Source organism: Pteropus alecto, unplaced genomic scaffold, assembly GCF_000325575.1.
Source record: "Pteropus alecto unplaced genomic scaffold, ASM32557v1 scaffold155, whole genome shotgun sequence".
Lineage (NCBI taxonomy): Eukaryota > Metazoa > Chordata > Mammalia > Chiroptera > Pteropodidae > Pteropus > Pteropus alecto.
Window position 1 is genome coordinate 20848919 of NW_006438113.1, and position 24769 is coordinate 20873687.

The 24769-nt window shown below is 36.5% G+C and overlaps 1 protein-coding gene and 1 pseudogene across 2 annotated transcripts in view; both read left to right on the forward strand.

Moving 5' to 3' along the window:
* Positions 1–24769, forward strand: part of ANK3 (ankyrin 3) — a 556993-nt gene that overhangs the window by 93176 nt on the left and 439048 nt on the right. Inside the window, exon 1 of one of the 2 annotated variants that reach the window (XM_025049362.1) lies at positions 19510–19587. The exons of the other annotated variant lie outside the window; for it this stretch is intronic. Coding sequence (XP_024905130.1) covers positions 19525–19587 — 63 coding nt within the window. The 5' untranslated portion in view covers positions 19510–19524. Of the gene's footprint in view, positions 1–19509; positions 19588–24769 lie in introns of those variants that run through there. 2 annotated transcript variants of the gene reach the window in all.
* LOC107195898 overlaps positions 20036–24769 on the forward strand; it is a 36967-nt pseudogene continuing 32233 nt past the window's right edge.

Consider the following 24769-nt stretch of genomic DNA (forward strand, 5'->3'; position numbering starts at 1 on the left):
ATGGATGGATGCTGTATTTATACACTGACAGTATATAGATTACTAAAGTCTATTTAACATGGCTAAACCAGATAACATAATTACATGAACTATATTCACATTATGATATCTCTGCAATCTGTTTTATTCGCTTCACATCTCATTTGCAATTCCTGATTTGATTGCTACATATCAGAAGGAGTATATCTTTGATAGGAGAAAAAATTCATAAGAATTTCTCTGGATAAATGTTGATGGACATCTCTGACATGAATTTTATGGTGCTAGGCTCCTGGTCTAGAAATCTGTAAAAGGACCACTGTTTTAATATTTCTGTTTTCCAGCATTTGAGGGCTCACTGTAGTAGAGGGGAACACTAAGACTTTTAAATGGACACATTTTAAATAGCTGTATTTTTTTAATCAAGAAAATATATTCAGAGTGAACCCTTTTAATGACATGGAGTCAGTTTTTTAATGTAGTCTTTTTTTTTTTAATTACTTATTTAATTAAAAACTTGGTTTCTTACACATCTGATTTGTTTTGGCTGTTTAGTCTTCTGATCTACTAGGACTCCAAATGAATAGTTGATTTGATGACTCTATTTTCTCATATTTGGGGGCTCACGTTAGCGATAGGAATCCTAATAAGAGTTTTAAAGAGCACATTTAAATAGCTTTATTTTTTAAAGGAAGAATTACATGTTTAGAGTGAATTATTTTATAGGATATGGATTCATTTTTTAAACTTAATCTTTTAATTTACTGGTTTCAAAAATGTACTTTTGTATATCAGATATTTTGTATATTTGATTAAAGTGAGACATGTCGTATATCCTGTTGACTTTATGGAAAAACCTATGGGTTTTTCTCTCATCATTTTGTTGTAAATTCCTATCAGGTTTGGAGGACAGATAATCTAGAAAATCATTTTTGACACAATATAAAAATATGAGTTTGTTTAAATGGAGTCCACAATAAGCTAATCACTGTGAAAGAGTCTAGATCAGCTTCCATATTTGATTAGAACAAGCGTTTTTGAGATATAAAAATATTGCTCATAACAATGGATGTTGGGAGACAGATTTTAATTTCGGTGTTGGTGTTTCATTGAGTGTTCAGCCATTTCACAGCTTGTTAAAGATCTATTTCAAGAATTGTTTTTCCTTCTGAACATTTTCCCACTATCTAATTATTAAGAGAACACACAGTATGTAAAACAAATTCACATGTGCAAAACTGACAATCTCAGAAGTGTTATGTTCTTATTTGCATTATGGTCTTATTCGTGTTGGGTAAAATTCATGTACTTCTCTCAAATTTCTCTTCTTTCCTCACTGAGCCTCTTAGCGAGGATACTGTAGACGACATTGCAGGCATGCTGTTAGGAATATTAAAAAGGCTAAGAAACACGCTGAAGAATTATGTGGAAAGAAAAGGTTCAGCACGAACTGTCAATCTGTCCTCTTTCACCTTTTAGGTTCCTTAACTTTCTCCTTGGCAATATCATGGGGAAAATGTGGAGCTCTTTCATCTGCCAAGAAAAAAAACAAAGAAAGATCTTCCAAAGATTCGAGTTGGCAGGTCCTATGCTTAATATCAAGGTCTGAACATTTCATTTCTTTTCTAGTCCCGTGGACACTATAGGTTTCAGTGGGTCCTAACCTTGTTGGAAGTAGTAACAATCTAAAAGATGCCATTAAGCCAGAATCAGTCTGTAATTGCAATGATTACTTAAGAGGAGCAATTACCATTCTCTGTAAGGTGATTGCAAAGAAACCAGAGAGCATGTATTTCCCAGGCAAAATCAAGGACTAATCCTAAAAGCTTCAAAAACCTCATTACAGTGAGCCTATTGCTACGCCATCCTGGTCCAAACAAAGGCATACCTGGAATAAAAATAGGCTTGCTATGAATGTAAATTTTCTGCAGATAAAATACAGGCCACAAAATGTTAAAGATCTGTAAAAAATTATTGTGTGTTGTTTACCTAGTACTTTCATAGATATATATCTATGTCAGAAGAGGTCTGTATGTCCTTATTGGTAAAATGCAAAAATTATGATTGTGAATAAGTTAATAACATAATTCTGTAAAATGTAAATGATAACATATTTTGGAAAAAAGATGAAGAATATCAGATACATGTTGTGATCCAGTCTCTTAGGAGAAGTTAATAAAGTCTTTAAATGACAAATGGGTTTATTTTTAAAGAAAGCATCAAAAGAACCAAGCACCATACATTAAATTATTAAATGTTGCCTAGTTTGATGGAAATGAAAGCTGTGGTCCAGGGGTTGCCTTAGATTGTGCGCGCCTTTCCCTGGCTGTAGCCCTTGTTTTAATTATCTTCATGTAGAAAGACTGAGAGGAATATGATAGATATAGGAGACAGAGAGGTAAAAAGCTTTCTATAGTTAGATGGGTAGGTTAGGGAGAGAGAGGGGAGAAAGGAGAAGAAACTGATTATTTTAGATTTTTTTCATACTCCATATAAAATTAAAATAGGTAATTCTGTGATAAATTTGAGTTATATAAATCTCATCTATGGATATTAGTCATTTATCTAATGCCAGGATTTAGATAAAAAAGGCTCAGTGAGACTTTATCTACATATGACTTATCCAGATTTATTTTTTAGAGCACGTGGAAAATAGATATTGGATCCAGATCATCTATCTTTAATGTATAAGTGAGTGCTTTCACTGTAATAGCTTTTGAGTCAAAAGTTACAAAAATTTCACTCACAGAAACCCAGTGTAGACACCTTCATTTTTTTTTTTTTCGGTGTCTAGGTTTTATGTCAGCAGAAAAATAAAAGGATTAAAACTTGAGTGAGTGAGGAAAGCCTGGAATTTGCCACAGTTCACTTGAACAAGAGTATTTTTCTTAGAATATTTTCATGAAAATTATCTTTAGTATATACTTAATTTTCTTGGAGAAAACACAAGTTTGACCGGCCTGCCTTAAAAATCCTGAAGGAAATGAGCAAACATCATTCATACTTGTGGGAATATTGAGAATGCCCAGAAAACCATAGAAACCTAAAAAATTATGATTTTTGTATCATTTTCCTTTTCTTGATTATGTATTAAAGAGTTTCATTTGCTACATGAAAAAGATCTGGAGTCGCTATTTGCCCTACGGCCAGCTGCATTTCACATTCTGCAGTACCCATAAGAACTTGATTCTCTTTACGGTGAATTTTTAGAGATCAAGGCAAGACATCCCAGGAAAGAAATTTTATAGAAGTAACATTTTATAGAAGGCAATAATTCATATATTTCTATTAAAATATTTTTTTCACTTCCTGGCTGCAGGATAGGCCAAAAATGTTTTTAAAAGGTAGAGAAAAATTGTCATCAATTTCTTAGGTTTGGGTATACCTATAATGGTGAGAGTTAATTAACAGGTACATAAAACTCCTTAAGATTAATTGTTATGTTTACTTAAATATCAGTTATCTTTCTCGGCACCGTTATGACCCTTGGCAACTCTAAAGATTTCTATGTGGTGTGTATGTCCACAAACACGTGGGGGGTCATTGATACTGCTTGAGTTACAGAAATGCTAAGTAGGTTCCAAAGAGAAGGAGGCAAAGGGAACAGAGCCCCTCATTTTCTTTCTGCCTGTTCTCTCTACCAGGATTAACTATGCCTTTGGAAAGAAAATTGAGGAGCATTTTCCCTGAGTTATTTGTGTAATATTACCTTAAGAAGCTATAGCTTCTTGTAGCATTTGGGCAGTCAAGAGCCCTGAGAGCCTACCAGAACTGTTAGAAAGAATGTGTGAAGGAACAATCTCAGACTCTTATCTGTCTTGAACTAGTTTGAGTAACTCAGCTACTCAGTTATTCACTTGACTCCTCTTCAGTCTCTCTGTGCCTTACTTCACACATTGACTGACTATGCTGTGTACTCAGGCACCATAATGCACAGTAATCTTTGTGCTTACCTTCTAGTTCATAGCCCTATAAATCCTGTAACCTAAAATCATTTAGTATATTATTCTTATTTGCAAATGACAAACTGATTCTGGCTAACTTAAGCAGAAAAAGAATCTATTGAAAAATATCAGACAGCTTGCAGGATTGAATGGGAGCCTGAAGAAAAAAGGCTTGGAGTTATGGCAGAAGTAGAAGAATGTGGGCAAGATGAGTGATATAGCCAGTCATGCCACAGAAGATGTCTGGTTAGGACTTTACTAATGGAACTTGCCATGATCACTGCTGGACACTAAAACTCTATCATCACTTCTGTGAATAACTTGCTGCTACCCCTATGCTTTGTGTATCTTGCTCTCTGGCAAATGTGTTTTATGAGGCATCTAGGATACTGCTGGGTCTTCAGGAACTTTCAGTATGATGCTGTCAATGTCCTTAACTCTTGTGATATCCTGTAGCTTTGCAAGATGGTCACAGTTCTTACAGACTAAGTGGTGGAACATGGCTGAAGAGTAGATGTGATCCTAAGGCAAGAAGCCGAAGGTGTTAGAGCCATCCTTAATAGGTAAAGCAGACTGCTTCTAGTGTTTCTGCTTTGTAGAATCCAGCGTTTGCACAGTCAATAGTTGCATAGTGGGTTCCAGGGGCTGAATCAACTTGCTCTGGTAAGCGGACCATGTCTGGAATGGCAGGCCATTCATGACCTGATTAAACATATGATGATCTGCTGCTGTTCTTCAAGATCCATGTGTTCTCTGCTACACAGATTAAGAATCACCATGTCTGCATCTTTCAGGTCTTTAATGCTGTTATTAATCTCTGCCATTCCTTCAGGGATATTGTATTCCTTTGACTATAATTTTGATCACAAGGAAAGGAAGCCCAAAGGGTTTCCACTTGGCTGTTCCTACCAAAATAACCCCATATCTGTTAAATGGCCACAGAGTCCTTTGAGGAAGTCTGGACAGGAGATTCATGAACTGTATTCATATGTAACTGAAGACATATGTAACTTTTATTAATGTTATTCATCACCAAAATTGACCTTAAAAATATAGTGAAATAGATCAGTAAATCTGAAATACTCAGTTCCCAATTGTTTTTGTGAACTGACCTATTATTTATCCAAGCCAATGCCTCTTTTCATGGATCTGCTTTCACTCTATCCTAGAAGAGGCTGGAAATTATATGCTTAATCCTTCCTTTCCGTCTTCCAAATAGGCTGGTGGATGTTATCTTTTGAGGAGGGATGCTTTCTATTCCTGGCAAATGAATAAGAAACCAGGAGTAAAGGAGATGGAAAACTGCCGTGCTATTCTGTGGTAAATTTTTGAGTTGCATCTGCACAGTGATGATTTATTATGTCTTTTGACTTATCAGCATACTCCAGAGCCTTAGTTTGAGAGGCAGTATTGCACGTGGCTAAGAGCTAAGCCAGACTGCCTGGCTCTGAACACCAGTTCTATTGCTTACTAGCCGTGTAACCTTAGGCAAGTCATTTAATGACTCTAAACCTTGTTTCTTCATCTGTAAAATAGAGGAAATAGTGCATGTCTTAGAGGCTTGTTATATGGATGTAATCAGAAAACAATTGGAACACATAGAGAACATTCGATAATATTAGCTAATATATTTTTAAAAGTTTATAAAAATTTTAATTATAGAAACAAAGAAAGAGTAAGTAATACCAGATGTTAATGCTTTTACTCTTCCCTATTAGATTATCTTTGTTGCTGATTTCCTTAAGAATTCATTTATCCACCATATATTTCTTAAATACCTACTATGAGCAAGGCACCAGGCACCATGCTGATTTTTATATGCCCTCATGCTGCTAATTGGCCATTGTTGGAGGACACACAGTAGTGGAGAGCCTTATTGGTAAATGCTGGGCATATAAAAGTTGTTCCTTTTTTTTCCTTATCTGGGTTCCTTCCTATCCTAACCTCCTCATTGCACTAAAATTTTCTAGTAGCTGCATAAAGAAGTAAAGTGAATGAGATGAAATTACTTTTAATAATGTATTTGATTTAATCTAATACATTCAAAATATCATTTTAATATGTCATAAATATAAAAAATTATCGATGAGAAGTTTTACACCCTTTTTTCACACTAAGTCTTTGGAGTCCACTATGTATTTTACCATTAGAGCCTTTCTCTAGTCACACCACAATTCAAGTGCTCAATCGCCACACGTGGCTAGTAGCTACTATAGTGGACAGGGCAGGGCTAAGTTATGTTACTGGATTCCAAGAGTTAGCCATGAGTTCTTCATTAAATGGTTTTGGACTAGGCTCAGATCTTCACCTGGAAAGAGAAACACAGAAAGAGAAAGAACGGACCGAAGTAATCTAAAGTGCATTTTCAATATGTTGCTTTTTATAAAGCTTATCCAGGTTATACATAAAAAGAATTTGTGGATCAAAGACCAGGTTGGCTATTTTCAAAAATTCAGGTAGTAATTAACAATTGTTCGGGAAGAGCTAAATTGTAGAAACTTAAAGGAAGATGATATCTTTAGTTATTATTGATTGAGAGGAAAATCAAAGCTATTTAGTGATGCTGAATGAAAGCTAGTTGAAATAGTAAATTAAAAAAACGAGTATGATAAATTATCCATAATCATCAGTGAAATCTTTTTCCACCTGAGTCCTTTTAGTTAGAACATGATATTTGTCAGAAAGGAAAAATTATAGGATTTTTTCCTTTTTGTATTTAGTGTCAATATTTTTTCCCCTTTAAATCAGTTATGTGCTCTACCATGGAATGAAGTCAGTTGTGTGGAGATCAAAGGCATTCTCTTCTTTCACACCATCTGTTGCCAGAGTTTTATCATGCTTGACGCCACAGTCATCTGTGACTTCAGTTATCATCCATATGGTTGATGATCCAAGTCAACATGCCACCTGAATTAAATAAGTCTGTTGATAACTTAGTTTCGTATAACAGTCATACAGACCATAACTGTGTGTTGCCATTACATATAGAAGCAGCATAAACATTTAATTATTAGGCATTTGAATTTTTGGATAAGACTCATTAAGGATTCATGTGAGATGAATATCGTTTTTTATTTTGCCTGAACTTTTTTAATAGAGAAATTCATATATATATGCAGAATTAAAGATACTAGGATGATGAACCTTTATGTACTTTTTAGTCTAGCTTCAACAGTTATTAACCAATGGCTAATTTCTTTTTCATCTATAACTCTGTCATCAATTACCTGGAATCACAATTTCAGAATCATTGACAATCCATCAGTGATTTTAATATCTTCAATAAAATACCATGTCGTACCTACAATTTAATAATAATTTATTATCTTCAAACACCCAGTCATTGTTCATATTTCCACATTTTTTTTATAGTAATCTTATTTGGATCAGGATATAGTCAAGATGTACATATTGCGTTTGTTTGATAGGACTAAACCATAGGCTTCCTCCTCTCCTTCTCCCTTTTCCTTATAATACGTTTATTGTGATAACCAGGTAATTTGTTCTGCAAAGTTTTTCAGTCTGAATTTTGCTGATTGCACCTCTGTGACATTGGTTATCATTTGCCTCTAACTCCTGCATTTTTTATAAAATGATAGTTAAGTTAGAAGTTCTGACCAGATTCAATCTTGATTTTCTTTTCTTTTTCTTTTTTCTTTTTCTTTTTTGATGAGAATATTTCCTAGGTGCTATTGTGTATTTTCATGTGGAAGTGCATATGTCTGGCTATCTCTCTTTTCTTAATGTTAATGTAGATGAATATGTTCATATGTCTGTCATCAGCCTGAACAATCCATCCATTATAATGTTCTCCATCCACTTTTCAGCTAATGATTTTAGCAGCCATTGATGATCATTTGTTTGACTCATCATTTTATTAGGGATTGCACAATAATGATATTCTAATTCTGTCACTTTTTTCTTAATTTATTAGCATTTCTTAATTTATTTTGCATTTTATTTACTTCTCTATTTAAACATATTTGATGTATTTCAACCCATTCTATTTATTACTCTTTTTGATGCCCCACTTCTGGCTAGTAGATGTCTCTTCAAGTTGGCTCTGAGTCTTTTAACATGACCCTAGTGGACTTCTTTAAAGTTTTCTAGGATGCCAAGTTGTTACAGACTCACCTTGTATTTCTATGCTCTAGATTTTGAATTAGCTATTTCTTCAAGGAGTCCTAGTTCCTTTTAAGTGAATAATATTTAGAGACCACACCTGGGCACCTCAGGTTTTAAGCTTCAGAATTCTTCATTCTGGAGTCTGTATTAGGGAAACTCTAGTGAAAGAAGCCCCAGTCTCAGTGGCTTAATGCAAACCCAGTTTATCTTTACCTAATGCACTGGCAGGCAGTCTTCTATGCAGTAATTTGGGACATCGAATCTTTTTTAAAAAAAAATAAATTTATTTATTTAAATTAGTTTCAAGTATATAGTACATTGGTTAGACATCTATATTGTTCATAAAATGATCCCCCCAACTGCTCCCTCCCCTGGCCCTCCACTTAGCCATCATATTAATGATAACTGCATTTCCTCTGCCATGCTCCCATCCCCGTGCCCAACTATCAACTACTAATTTGTACTTCTTTAACCCTTCACCCCATTCTCCCAGCCTCCCAACCCCGCTCCCCTCCGTCCATCACCCAATGGGACACGGAATCTTTTTATCTGATAGGTCCTACAATCCATCGTGCCTTAGAATCCTTTCCTTTCAGCTTAGCGATGCAAAAAGGAAAAATGGAAAGGCACCTGCTTTTAACCACTTGGGCCTGGCAGTTTCTACTTTCATTGTGGTAGTGAGGACTAGGTGTATGAAGCCTCCTCAGAGCAACGTGGTAGTAAAGGTAGCCCCTGGCCAGACAACTCTGCACTATAGCAGCGCACACATCTTCATTGAATGTCAAGCTATGTCTGCCGGAGACCAGCCCTTTTGCCACCCAAAATTATGTGCTCTCCCCAACTTCCTCCAAAGAGACAATCCTGTCTCAGTTACTGTATCCAGCTTGATGTATATAGCATTTCCCCTACCCCAAATAAATACACAGAGGATAACCATAATAAATGCTTCAATTTGAAAAAGACAAGAAGGAAGTGGAACACAGATAACTCGCAATAGAAATTTTAGAATACTGTCAGGTATATATTACGAGGTCTTCCTGCTGTCATTGGATGCAATTCCTTGATTAGACTTGAATTCTACTTTTAGTTGCTGCAAGCCGTTTCCTGTTCGTTGCTTTCTATAGGCCCTTGCCTGTATTCTGTAGAAGTTTTGTCCTTACCCATTTTCATACCTGTGCATATTTGAAGTGGTTATTGAAGACTATGCCAGCCTTGGGAGCTTATAAATTATTTACGGTTTGCTTCTTATTTTTGCTTAGAAGATAACTTTGGAGATTCAGAGTTTTTTTGTTTTTATTTATTTATTTTTTGGTTTGTTTTTAAGGCTCAAACTTTCCAAGTTTTTTTTTTTTTTTTGAAGAATCTCTGATTTCTTTAGCAATACAATTCTTTCATTCTTTTAAAACCTTGGTAAGGTAATGATCTATATCCTTCCTTTTAGTTTCCATGTGCCCGTTTACTCATCCAAAGGTCTGTCAAAGTTTAACTGTCAAACATTGTTTTCTTTGCTCCTCAGTTCCTTTGGCTATATCTCTCATTTAGGAATAGCTATTAAGAGGTCACCTGAAATGGTAGGAAGAAAACCATATTTTTAATTTGATCTTTGGCCCCAGGCTGAGTCTCAGTGGGACTTTGTCCCTTGGAGCCTTTCTCAGTCTTCTCACTTACTGTTTAGAATCTTGAGACACTTGGCTTTTTCATTCTTTCAAGTTCCCAAATATCTGGACTTCCTCCAGTCTACTCTTTTTTCTCATTTTTTTTTTTTTTTTTACCTCAGCTCATCTCTTACAAAACTTTGCTAAGTGCTGCCAATAACAACTAACATATGTAAAACACACAGGCAGAGCCAGCATGTAGCGTGTCTTTCGAGTTACCACAGGTGAGATCTACCAAGTATTTCACCACTGTCTACAGCAAGGATCTCCTGGGTTCCACCCTCCAGCCTCAGTGTCCCTGCTGCCTGCTGCCTGACAGCCAGGCCAGTTTTAAATATTTGTTATGGCAGCTCCTCCCTTGAAGGTGCTAATTTCTGTATTTGTTTGGGTAATACTAGCTGCTGTAATAGAAACTATTACAGAATTAGAGAATCTTAGAATTAAAAGAGAACTTTAGAAACCATAACCATATAGTACATTCAACTATTCTTCATTTTTAAGAAAAAGGAACCAAGACAGGAAACAGTTGAGGCTTTCCCGGAGCCACACGGTGACCTGAAGGCCATCCAGATAGCAGCCTGACTGGGCCTAGACAACCTTTACCCCTTTAGCCCTTAGTTTAGCTTGGCATGTGCTAGAAGCTTAATGAATATCTTTCAAACTGAATTTGGAATAAAGATTAAGTCTGATGCTACTAGGGCATCACTGAGGCTCCGTCAAAAAGAGAGGAAGAGAAATTCAGGAAACAATTGGAACTTGGATTAAAATGCCTCAAGAAAGGTATAAATTAGAAGACCCGCACAACTTTGTTATGTATCTTTTGTACATTTTCATGCTTTTAATCCTAATAAAAATTCTAAGGACATTTTGATGATATAGTTTTGAGATAGCGGTTTTGATATAGTCTTAATAATAAGCCATTTAACATTAGCTTAAAACCGTTACTGAATAATTGACGCAACATATGTCCCCTTTTCCTGGTTCACAGTCTTCCTCTCACCATCTCTGAGCATCTAGTGAGGGGTGGGGGGTAGGGTGGGGGTCATAGTTGGGATGAGAGGGGCCAAAGTTAAGGAAAGAGATGATTTGCGGTAAAAAAATCCACCATCTTTATGTTTTGATGCCACGTGGGAAGTAGCCTGCTAAGATTTTTGTGTCCATGCCCTCTCCCACACAATACCAGAATGTGAAGCTAGGACTCCAAATTTCAGATAGCATAACACTTTTAGTGTAGGACAATGTCCAGCATTCCACAGGGCTTTATAATCTGTCATTCATTAATCCAGGTGATATTTATGAAACACCTGTTCAGCACCAGGCCCTGTGCTGGCACTTAGCATATATACACAACGTGATACAAGCATTGTGCCAGGAGCTTACAGGTGATGTACTTTACTATGTTGTACTAAACTATAAATACTGGATATAACATTTTCGAAGGTGATAAAACTTCGTGTGGATATAGACGTGACCCTGTTGAATATTCTTATCTTCTCTCACAGAGGTAGGGAAGACAAGCTTGGAGGCAGTTTCTTTGGAATTTTTTTCTACCCTTCAGGTCTTTTGTAGACTGGTAAATGGGCTAGGCCACATTCCCTGCGAAGGTGTTCTGTTCAATTATACTTAATTTATGGATGAACATATTTTTAATTTTTAAGTTGAAGCCAGTGTAAAAGTTGAATTTGCTTTGTGGAAATTATTTTACAGTCTGTTATAAGAGTTGGCTAACAAAGAATGCCTACATTCTGAGATTAATTATTTGCATGCTTTCTTAATAACTTTGTAAGATTTTGTAGTGAATAATCCCATAGAATAAGTTCTCAAGCAGAGTCATACTATAAAGATGAATTGTGTGGGGCTAATCTTAATTTATATAGGAAAATTTTTGTTCTTTAGAAAACCTTTTAAAGAGGAGGTTAGAAAGAAGTAGAATTTGGACATGTTTATTATTGCAGTGCAGAGTTTGAGTTAACTAAAGATGGCATGCCAAAAAAGTAGTGTGTATTTTTTTTTTTAGGACTGAATCTGCCACTTTATTTTAGGTCACTGCTCTATCCCACTTCCAGCTGGCCTGTTGGAGAAACGTCCCCCGTAATGTCTCAACATGATTTGGTTCCAACAAATAGGGTAATTATATGAGGAGGGAGAAAAACGTCCTGTGGGCAAATGGTAACTAAAACCTGTTAAAAACCCTCAGAGAATGTCATGCCGGAATGTTGGCTCAGCCTGTAACATCAAGGCTGGAGGAGGTAACAAGATCAACATCTTCTGTTGGTTTCCCAGGAAGGCATCGTTCTGATCAGACGTTACAGCCCTTGGGGTAGAGAAGCCATCCCATTTGCAAGGCATGTTTAACTCAAAATATAAGTGCAATAAAAGCATGATACGGAATTATAGATGAGATACTTAAAGATGAAGTCCTGAGAAAACTTTCAAGAAACATGGAATTAGAGGTGAGTCATACTCCAAGCCTCATGACTAAGCAGAGGCATGTGGCCGCCAGCGAGCAGGACGCTGCCTGAAGGCCCTGTGCCCCTCAGGGTGGCTCTGAACCTTTTTAGAAACTGATTTAGATATCAGTTGTGATTGTCTAGTAACTTATTTATTTCTCATTTTGATTTAGAAATGAAGCTATGTGTTTTTCAGTCTTTTGATTCTTAGGTCTAGAAAGAAATTCATCTTCACTGATTATCCTGATAGACTTGCGTTTAGTCATGAAAATAAAATTCACAAAAGAAGAAAGGAAAGTTATCAGTAAACATGAAAAGATTCAACTTTTCTATCAAGTGGAGAAATGCAAATTAAAACCCAGCATAATTATATATATATTTTTGTATCAATTTGGAAAATGTTACAGAAGATTGATGCTACCTTATATTGGCGAAGATGTGAATCAACACTGCTGAGGAATGTTTAGATTGATAACAATAAACTCCAGACGAATGTCATTCTTACTCCTTATCCTGATGTGATGTTGTGAATCATATTACCATGTCTTAAATGTGTAAACCTTTTAAATTTAGAGGTTTATTTTTGTGTCAGAGCATCGATATTAACAATAATTTGAGGAAGATTCTGAAAGGATTGACATTGCCCTGGGATTCCTCACTTCAAGAAGAATTTGTGTTCTCACTTATTTGGCTGGAGGAATATGGGTCAAGGACCATGATAGATCCAGAGTACTGTGTAGCACTCGATGTACACTTATTTCAAAATTAAGGATATTAACTTTATAATTCTTCCAACTAATCTGAGTATTCATCATGACATGATAAAAACTCCACTGGCCGGAGCTTAGGCCTGGCTTTAATTCCAGTAGCATCCTTGGGACTAAATGAGGCAACATCCTGGTTTCACAGATGTGTGCATAAAGGTGAGGCAGGAGGCTCCTAGAGTTATTGTCATGACCTTCATTCCACAGACTCTCAACTTCAATAACCAATTTCTCTTTCATTGTAGTTTCTCTTTCAGTTTTAAAATTTTTGCTGCTAGAAACATCTTTCAAGTCCATTTCTTCTCCTGTTCCATGAACAAATTATTTCAATCCTTGGCATGAACGGTTTTTAAGCAGAATGAGAGAACAGGTAGGAAGTATTGCAGACATACTTGTCACAATTTCATGATGGCTTTAGGCAAGGTAGCATTAAAATTAGTATAAAATTTTAAGATATTATGAGATATGGCTTAGGTTAAAGTTTTTAAAAATCTAATTTTCTCCTAATTTCTTTTATTTTAATGAGTGAAAGAATAAGGGTCTCAATATTACTATGTTGACTGGAATGTGGACAGTTGAAAAGCTAGTATTTATAGAGGACAGTCTGGTGACGGCCAGAGGAGAGGGGGATTGGGGGGCTGGGAGAAAGGGTTTAAGGGGTAAAGAAGTACAAATCAGTAGTTGATAGACGGTCACAGAGATAGGGAGCACAACATAGGGAATGCAGTTAGCATTAATGTAATGGCTAGGTGGAGAGCCAGAGGAGAGAAAGAGTGATTAGGGGGATCATTTTCTAAACTATAAATGTCTGATCAATGTATTGTATACCTGAAACTAATAATAAAATAAAATTAAAAGAAAAAGCTACTGTTTTGGTGGACATGTGATGAAAAACGACACCAGTAGAGCTGTATCTGGCCATCTTTTGCATAGTGTTGACACAACAGTAAAAGGAAACTCAGCAGCAAACATAAACATCCCTAGTTCTTAATCATGTTAACACTAGCATTGCTGGACATTAGAAATATCAAGATGTATGAAATAATGGCTTTGATAAATAAAACTATCTTTTACAAAGCAAGAGTATGCCTTTAGAATCTGTCACTGTGGTTCTTTCAAAATCATTTAAGATCTCTTGTTATTAAGTAAAATTCATGGATGTAGGGAAGATTGAAGGAATGACTCATCAGGCTGTTACCTCACAAAAGGATGTGTATCTGATATGGAAATATCACCAGGCCTCTACAGAGAATTTCTAGCCTAGTGAAAGAAAATTACTCTGCTCAGAAAATCAGACTGATGAACAAGCAAAAGTTCAGGGAAGAAAATAAACAGAAAGCACACCATCCATTTACAGGCCGTATCTCTTTGAACATTCTGTCTCTCCTTGTTTCTCTAATCCACTTTGATTACATCATTACATTTTAATGGGCACATGGCTGAATAATCAGGAAAGAAAGAACACCCAGAACAAAATAGGAAAATCTTGCTATAGACCTGCCTGAAGGGTTCTGGGGCATTGTCAAAAATGGAACTAGCATATCAAACCTATAGTTTTATAGATAATATTCCTTAGAGCAAAGCTTGGTTTAAGAAATTCTGTTTTTAAGGAGTAGTTATAATGGCCGTTGGATACAGCAAAAGTCTTGTGGATATTTGAGAATGGGCTGAAAAGTGGAAGTCAATTCATGGTCTCATTTTACTTCACCTTATGCCCACACCTACCTGATTTTTGAGTTGCTCTAAGCAGCTGTGCAAATGTCACTGTATGCGTTTTCAGTATGAAACTCAAAGAAGACTAGAGAGCATGCTTTTTTCAAACGTTTTCACTCACATTAGAAATATCAAGATGTATGAAATAATGGCTTTGATAAATAAAACTATATTATGATTCTTTTCCTATTTATAAATCATTATCAGAGGTGGCCCAGGAATTTAGGGGTTCTGGCATATCGCTTGAAGCAGTGGGCAAGCTGGAGGATGAAGCAGTAGTGGCACTAATAGTGGAAGCAACCCAAGGACCATCCCAAATCTGTGGGATGAAGAATGACCAGTTGGGTTTATGAAGCAGCCACCCATTTCCTGCTATACTGTTCTGTTTCCTTCTCTCGTGGCACTCACACAAATAGGGCAAGGTAAATACCAAAACCCCACAGTGATGGTTTCAATGAACCCTAGTTATATATTTTCTAATTTAAAGTAAATGCATAACTATTGAAGACAAGTTTGCTTGCCCCTGAATATTATCTCAAATCTCACTATGGGTTCACATTACCCTCTCTGGAAGATACTGGTGTAGTGGAAAGAAAATGTTACAGAGGAGGAATCAGTAGATTTGTTTCTGGCCCTAATTTTGCTATAACTGGCTGTCTGACCTCAGGGAAGACCTGTCAGGGCCACACACAGATGGATGAAGAAAGAACAGCTCAGTGTTTCAGGTCTCTAAAGAGATTTCCAGAAAATAAATAGCTTAGTTGCCTGAAATTTTGTCTTTAACTTCATAAATATTTGAAATATTAAGGACTAATGAATGATATCAAGGGGATGCTGTTAGTAAGACTTAGCAACTATTTTAGCTTGCCAACTAGCAGTGTAACTTACAGTAAGTACATGACGTCCCAGCCTTAAAAATAAAATTAGTCTATTCATTTAGGTATTTCCGCTGAACTTAAATGGAAGGCTTTTTTAACCTTTAATTTTGTACTTTAATTTTAGTGAAGAAATTATATTCAGTTTTAGTATTTTCAAGTGAATTTTATGCAGAATATATTTCTGAGAATTTGCTTCCTAATAGTCCTAGCCCCGTTATTTCTCCTATGGTAAGCCACTTTCATTTTAAAAATAGATCTGTTCTACGAGACTTAACTTGGCCCTGGTTGTTGTCCTCTTATGCGAGTTACTTAATTTAAAAATAGAACTGTCTCAGTAGATCTGTATCAACTAGTTTATGATCGTTTCTATCTGGAGTAAACTCTAATTAGTCAGTTCTATGGAGTCATGTTCAGGAGCATTTATAATCCAGTTATATTTTTCTCTTTGGCATCTTGACAGAAGAGAGTTTTATTTCCAGGTTGATAATTTCAGTGTATTTAACTTATAAGTTTTTTCTTAGGCTAAATTTAATATTCTCAAGGGCTAGGGGAATTTTATAATTTGGAAGAAAAAGAGATTACCATTGAAAAACAGTTAGCATATAACATTTTTGGACCAAGTAACCAGCCCGAGGCTGTTTTTAGATCAACCAAATTATTCTTTCATCCAGAGCAATTTTAATTTAAAATGCATTGATACACCTTTGGGCACATTAAAAACAATCAGCATTTCTGCGAATGCATATTTTTAGAGTACGAGCGTAAGAAGCACCATTAAACTATAATAAGGAATAGTTTTCCTATTAAGTCTAAGTTACTTAAATTTTCAAACTTTAAATGAAATTTCATTTCCAATTTTACAAACTGAAGATATGTTTCGTATTGCTAGATATTAAATTAATATTGATTTTGTGATGTGTTAAGCCGTCAGTTTTAACACAGAAACTCTTTTCGCCTTTTAGACTCTTAGAGATGTAATTACTTGTACTCTCTAAAAAGTCTAGAGCTTATTGTTACAGAAAATGAACATAAAACATGTTACACATCACATACTTTTATTATTAAAGTGTAGCTTAATATATTGTGTTACTTAAGTATACAATTTGGCATATTTTGAAATGAATTTTAAAAAGGTGCTTTTTATCAAATCCGATTATATAATGTGGCATCCTGAAATATATTCGATCAGATTTATGAGTTCCTTATCAGTAGGGATAATTCTATCTTAAAATGATCTTTTGTAGAATTTTGGCATCTAATCCTATCTTTAAAATCCTGTTTATTTTCCATCTAACCAGCAGAGAGCACTTTAGCTTATAATATGAACATTGTATACACAAGTGAATATAGTCAGGATCATGTTTATCAAAGAAATGGGCAATTATTTTTGGTCACAATCTCATTCATTTCCTGTCAATTCCAGTTTATTTCACCAATTTCCTAAAATTTTCATCAATTTAAACATACTTTTATAGTTTTAAAAAGTTATTTTAATGACATTTTTCCCCCCAAACATTTTCTTTGCTGTGTGCTTGGACAGACATTTTCTTGTTAGTTGTAATTTGTCTATTTTATAATCCTTATTAATTTGCAAATTTTTATACGAATGGACTAAATTTGGTCTCAATTTCTGTACATCTTTGATTTCTTTTTAAAAAGAGCTCATATTCCGTGGATACTCAGTAAATAATTGATGAAGACTTTTCTGGAGAGGTGATTCAACTTAGTAATTTTTTAGACACTAGGAATCAAGATGTCAGGATTCTACTACAGATGGATGCACTATCTCTGTTGCTTGACTAGTTACTAACGAAAGATTTAGATAGTCTGACTTCAGCCCACCTGTTTCATCCCTTACCTTATACAGAGTTTTTATGAAGCACCTATCTTACCCTTGTCCCTCAAAAGGTCCGCAACTAACAAATCCACATTTATCTGATTAAAATAAATGAAAGATAGAGGTGATATAAGTATCACTGGTTCCCCAGATTTCCTGGTGTTTTGAGATGAGCAAGGGTTGAATCATAGAGGAATTTGAAAGGTTTTTCCTGCTGCATTTTGATTTTCTACCTTTTATTGCAAGACGTTGTGGAATAGCAGTAGAAAATGGGAACTGTGGATAGGTAGCAGTTTAAAGTCTGAACTGAAACTCGGAAGGTGAAAGTTAGATGTCTGACACCATTTAGAATTGTGGCCACATTAGACTTACTGAAATGTATGTTATTGTAATTAAGTAGTTTGGAAACTCGCAGTGGACAAGGAGCTCAAGTAGTTTACCCACAGTTTATAAAAATCCATGTAGTTCATTGCAGGGTCATTCGCATCCCTGTCTTTGGCCTGCTTGACTATGGGTAAGCTATCTCAAGCATCTCTCATACTCAGGTCTTGGGGACTGTACTGTAGACATCCCCTTTGTATGAAAGGTAAAGAATTGGGAACATTTTAGCATAAACTTGTTTTTAGGTTTAGTATTTTAGCATCATTTCCTCAAAACAGTGTTAAATCCTTTGACACACATCACTGAAAATAAGCCCTTGTGATGTGTTTTTCTCCGGAAGGCTGTGCTTTATATTATTTTAATCTAATTTCTCTTGAATGCAAGCGTTAGTATTAATTTTAATCCAATACCTCCTGAATACAAATGTTAGAGTGAGGAAATAATATGATTAATTCCTGGCTTCTGGGACCCTAAGGATGGATCTGACACTGTTCTCCATTTTCTTCTTCCCTTTCCACTTGTTCCTCTCTTCTTTCTCTACACCTGTGTCAGTTATCTACTGAGAAAGACCTATTTTGATCTTAGTGGTTGCCTGTGGTAGCTCGTAGAACCTTGTTCCTTCCTGAATCAGATTGTGTCTGGCACTCAAGAGATGCTTAAATGACAGCTTCTGATGGTAACTCAGCTATGTTTCAGTGGATGGAAGACATGGTGAGGGAATTTCTACCCAGGTGTGAAGACCTGTCCGCCATTCAGAAACTCAGAAAACATCCTGCAGCCTGAGGCTCAGGATGGCATGAAGCAGGGAGTGTGTAACTTGACCTGAGAATGGCAGTGCCCTAAACATGGTCAGGAAGCACAGAATGTTTCTGCTCCAGAGACAGCAAGCAGCTTTGCTCTTAGTATTTCCTGAATATTCTGGAGGGTTTCTGGTTGGTTGGTTGGTTAGTTGATTCGTTGGTATATTCATGGAAGGAAACCAATGATTAAATATGAATGATTGCAAATTGGGTATGGGGCCTTCTGTAATTAGCCTTTAGAAACCTTGAGCTAAAACTTGGCAATTTGCCTATCTTTTAGCTTATCACATTAAAAGAAAAGTAATTGTGGAGAGTGTAACCTTCGGTTTCTCTAGTTACAGTAGGGCTCTTTTATTGTCTGAATCATCGAGTGTTTTTTACCAACCAGTAACCTGATCTTTTATCACTCTCCAGACTGCCTCCTCCTTTGGTATGCCCTGATGTATTCAACACATGTGTTCATATGGGAGGTTCGCAGCACTGAGAGCAATTTACATTCTGCTCCCCAGCCTGCGAGAAGCAGCAAATCAGCCTCTGGGAAGGCTTTGGAGACTTGTCAGCAGTCTGTAGCTTATTTCTGTGTGTGTGAGGGTGTGCGTCTCTGTCTCTCTCTCTCTTTCTCTCTCTCTTTCTCTCTCTCTCACCATTTACAGGCTGGAATCACTGTGGAGGAACAAGCAACAAAGTCTTGTCAAGATTTTATCTCAGGGTAATGATTAGTTAAAAATGAAAGACTAAAACACTGATTTTCATTAGAAGAATAATTGGTTGTTTGATGTAGAGAACACCCAGTTTCTTCCCGAGGATAGCTGAACAGGGCTACGTTAGCAGCCCGCGGCTCTGACAGCAGCAGGGGCTGGGTGTAAGCAGTGGCTTGCCTGGGGAGCCCCGTAAATGGACTTTGGTCTCAATGCTTTGACTCTTTGTCGTGGTTTTGGATGTTGGAATACGGGCGGTGATCTCCTGTCTTTTATCAACTCACCTGATTTGAAGGAAAGATGAGTGAAGAACCTAAGGAGAAAAATGCAAAACCTGCTCATAGGAAAAGGAAAGGAAAAAAGGTAAGAAATGAATAAGCAACATGTTCTCTGTATTGTTCTCTGGCTCTGGGAGGAAGTGGTCTTCAGGCTGGATTGTTAACAGACTGGATTTTAAGAAGCTGTTAGGATCAGAATGCTTTTGTTTTTCTGGTCTATTAATGGGTGTGTTCTGTGTTGGAGAAAAACATCACGACTAGGATACATTGCTAAAATATTTAAACAGTTAAATATAGTCATTTAGATTTCACTGAAGTGGTGTGTTTTTCATAGTGATATTCAGGATTATTAAGTAAACACATGTCCTAATTATGTGGGTGGGTGTGTTTTTTTTCCCTTTTAAATTTTCCAGAATGCTTGTTAATCAACAGGGTACAATTACTAATGAAATTATTACGGTATAGATGTTTAGCTTTAACACATATTTTAGGCAAAGTTAAGGAAACCTGTAGTTACACTTTAAAATTGCAGCATGGAGGAGAACTCCATTTTAATTATTGATCAGCTTATGGCTGACAAATCTCGGATTTGTAGTCGACTCTGCACTTGTACAGCTGTATGCCTAATTTTTTCATTATAATTTATAAAATTAATTTTGTTTTTCATGTACATTGAAGAATCTATAAAATACAAATATATGATTGTTGTAAACCTGTAGATTCATTTTGGTTTTCTTGAATGTGTATGTCTTAAAACGTGCTCCTAACTTTTTAATATATTTTGAAATGAGGTTGGAGTGGGGAGGTAATTCCTAGATCTGGCATTTGCTTTTGATCCATTGTGGTTTATAAACTGGCTTCCATAGGGCGTGCCACCAGTGGAAAAGACGGTTGTGTATCTGTAACAAAGAAATACAAATCCCTAAACTAATATTATATTTTATAGCTATTTAGGGAATATGTATTATATTTTTAAATCTACAATAAAAACAATCAATCTGATATATTAATTAGTAGAACGGTCACATATAATTATGACTCTTTAAAATGCTTCCTTGACTCAATGTAGTATATGCTCAGCCAATAGACACATAGAAAATGGATAGTTGTAGTAGAGAAGATAAAAGATTTCAACTACTCGTTGAATTGCCAGGCACTTAAACATATTTTCATAGTCTGTTTATTACTTATGAAAGATTCATTTGAATATGGTATTCTTAAAGGAGCTACTATCAGCAGACTCTGAGGACATGTTTATGAACATGCCAACATTCTAGGACAGTGGTTCAGCACCCTACAGATGGTGAAGCTGTGCAGACTGGTTTTAAGTCAGCCTTGACTTCCTGCACATTGTCTCAGCAAGGGTTGATGATGTTGCAAAGGTGCTGTTCTGATTTCCCAAGGGAGCAGGTCGCAGCTGCACAACACAAACGATTTGTTTAATGCCTGGCATAGTGGTTCTGGTCTCAGGGAAAGCTGTCAGCTTTGCTCATGTTTATGAGATATGGCCTTAAGTGTCTGACAGCCTCCACCACGATTCTGCACACAGCGTCTGTCACAAGGAGCTCAGACAGACATCATGAGCCACGACAGTGCAATCCATATTAAATTGAGCAGTGGCCGAGTTGTTTACAAATCATTGAGCTTTAATGTGGAATCCTTCAACATGGGCATCTTTTCCTCTCTTTGAAAATTTCTCAGCTGTGTTCCATTTTTCCAAATATAAGGTTATCTTACTCAGAGCACAATAGTGAGTTGCTTTCAGCCCTTCTCCCTTCCATTCTACACTCTTGTAACAGCTGCCAGGGTACTCGTTATGAAAACCTTCATCATCACACTGCTTTAGTATCTTCCAAACTCCCTACTGCCTGCTCTGTGAAATCCAGATTCCTGACCACAGAGCTTGAGGCCCTTTACCCTGTAACCTGCACCCACATCCCAGGCTGTTTTCCCCTTCAGCATTTACTTCATTCCTATCTGACTCTATCCAGACTGGGTTCTTACCAGTCCATGAATTAATCTATTTCTTTTGATGCTTGTTCTTTGCCCAGGGAGTCAGTGTTTCTGTGCCGCCTGCTTTGTGAAATCGTACCAATCCGTGAAGGTCCAAACCAGATCTTGTCCCTCCTCAACATCTAACCCTACTTAGAATTCAGTCAGTCTTCTGGATTGACACGACACCTTATATTGTTGGGACATTTGACATATTCTGCTTTCTTTTCAAGTAATAGTGTTCCTGCCCTGTTCCCTTGTCCACATTGAACCTGCTGGTATTCGCAACCGGAGACACTCAGCATGTTCCCTGTGTGCAGTTGACACTAAGTATCTCATTGAATGATCTCTACCATTTACTGGCCAGAATACACCAATAATTTTTAGTGTCAGAGCAGATATATATCAAGTAGGAGATACCTTTGAAATTAATATGGCTTTTCTCCCCATATTGTTTGGATAAAGAATATAATATTTTTTTGTTGGTTATTAAATATGCACACACAGATCTTTCTGTCTCTCTGTCTCTGTCTCTCTCTCCATCTCTCTCTGTATGTGTGTGTGTGCGTTCCATGTCCTTCTGAACTGAATATTTCAGAATGTCTCAGGATGTTCCACATGACCTACACTGCAGCATTATTGGTGGGTGTAGTCAAATGAAAGCATTTCAGGTGGGAAATATATGCAACCTGACAGATTGCGTTGAAACGATCTCCTCAAATATTTAAAATATTTTCTAGTTATTTATGGAATGATTTTGATCTAAAATTTAGCGTGGAGTTCATTGTGTGTAGGAACATATCTCAAAATTGCCTTAAAAATGATGCGTTGGTGTTGAGTGTTAGATCACATGCTTAGGGCATTTGGGTATAAAGTCTCTCATGAGACATTTAATATTGAAATCAGTGAGATAAATGTGAAGGGATCATTATGTTATTACTTTGTCAGCACCTAGTTAATATTTTGTATTTTGCTTAGGAATGTAAGAATTTATATTGATGATAGGAAATGTTTTTTGCTAATAACTTCTATATCTTGTTCTGGAACGTGAGGAGGGTATGTGCGCGTGTGCGCGTATGTGTGTGTCCACATCTTGTAGCTATTTGTTTCTCCTTATGTTGATTACAAGAAAAAGACTTATTAAAAGTCAGGAGACCTGACTTCTAACCTACTCTGGCTTCTAACTTGATATCTTGTCATTGAAAGAACAGGCCAACTCTCGATCTATAAAATGGGATCATATATGTAGTACCGCTACTAGGGATATTACGAAAGTAAAATAAAAATCATCAATAAGACCATATTTCAAAAGACGTTTTAAAACGGTAACTTCTAAACTCAAAGTGGTTGTCTTTGTGGAATTTCAAACTTGCTATAAGTGGTGGTTCTCTAGTAGAAGTGACAAATAAAGACATATTGCCCTACCAGAAGTGCTTAGTTTAACCAGCCACCAAAGATTGAGTGTAAAAAGTGACATTTAATGATTGTACTTATTTGGCATCTGGGTTAATTAGCTGGGCTGCCGTAACAAAATACTATAGATTGTGTGGCTTAAACAACAGAAATTTATTTTCTCATGGTGTTGGAGGCTGAAAGTTCAAGATTAGCGTACCATTGTTGTTGGTCTCTGGTGAGAGCTCTTCCTGGCTTGTAGATGGCTGCCTTCTTGCTGTGTGCTCACATAGCCTTTCCTTGGTGCGTGTGAGTGGACAGAGAGAGAGAGAGAGAGAGCTCTTTCTTTTCTTCTTATAAGGCCACTGGTACCGTTGGATTAGGATCTCACCCTAATGACATCTTTAAACTCTACTCCTTAAAAGCCCTGTCTCCAAATACAGTCACATTGGGCGCTAGGGCGTCAACACATGAATTGGGAAGGGGATGCAATTTAATCCATAGGGGCATTTGAAGAAGAATGTGTTGTCCAGGTTCTCAACTTAAATATACTTAGTAAAACATGTGATTATGATTGAAGTTCTTTCAAGTAATTTAGTTATTTAGTAGATGCTATGTTGTGGAGAGCCTTCAGTTCCTAGGCCAGAGCCAGCTGTGGTAAACCAATAAATGCAGAAAGCATTAAGGTGAATTCAAGTTCCATCAGTGATAGAAAGGAGAGAGTGCTAAATTCCATTTGAGGATGGTATTAGAAAAAGATAGATAGAGGAAGGCATGCTTAAATTGATATTAAAAGGATATGTGTTTCCCAAGTATCCCCTAGAGGATCATAGCCTTGAAAGAGAGAAAAAGAGTTGAAGCAGCTTGATGTGCTCGAGAACCTAAACATTGTTTTGTGTAATTGGAATATAGAGTACAGGGATGTGTTATTGCAAGATACGAGAAAGGAGAAAAAGACAAGGACCATCTCAAGGATTATTTGAGCCAAATGATTGCTCTTTCTCCTCTCTTTCTTTCTTTGTACTGGGGTTCACCAAAAGGCTTTGAGCAGATGAGTGTTGAAGTCAGATTTGCTTTTGAGATAAACATCCCTAGTATTTGGTAGGGATGCTGGGTCTTTATTTTACATCATCATTTTATCTGGTAGGAATATATGTCATATAGTTTCATTGCCAGTGATTACTGCAGACTTGGTCCCTTGAGTGTTTCATTCAGTGATGTTTTTTGTTTTTAGTGGCATATTAGAGTTGAGTGCTTGGATATTTAGACCCTGCTGGGTAATGAGTCCCATTGCAATGAGTTTGCTTATTTTCTAGGGAACTTCAGTAAAGGGCTTTTCACTATTTTAGTTCAGTTGCATTTTTCATCTTAAGAATCCAAAATAACTTATTTTTATAGTTTGTATTTCTTCTGAGAGTAGACTTCACAACTTCCTCTCTCTTCCTCCACCTTCCACTGTCTCTTTCTTCCCATGTGCTTGCCTTATGTGTGAGAGCTATTCTTGTTTCTTCTCTGATAAAGCTTCAATTACCCAAATGTATATTCATTTTTAAGGGCTAGTCAAGACAATGTCCATTTCTGATTTTCATTCAATATTCCTAATACTGCAGGAGTTTTGTTGTTGTATTCTTCTTTGGTTCTAGGCTCTTTGATGAGGGTGGCTTGAATATTTGGTCCCTCTTATAAGGTGATGTTGTGCCAGCACACTTTGAGCACACGGAACATGTGCTGACCTATAATACTCGTTTGTGTGTTTAGACATCGCTCATATTGCTCACTTTGTTCGACAAATAACCTCTCAAAGTCTTTTGTTGGTGAGTGGATCAGTACTTGAGTTGCTGAGCATGATCACATGTCCAATGCACTGTGACTTCTGAGAGGGG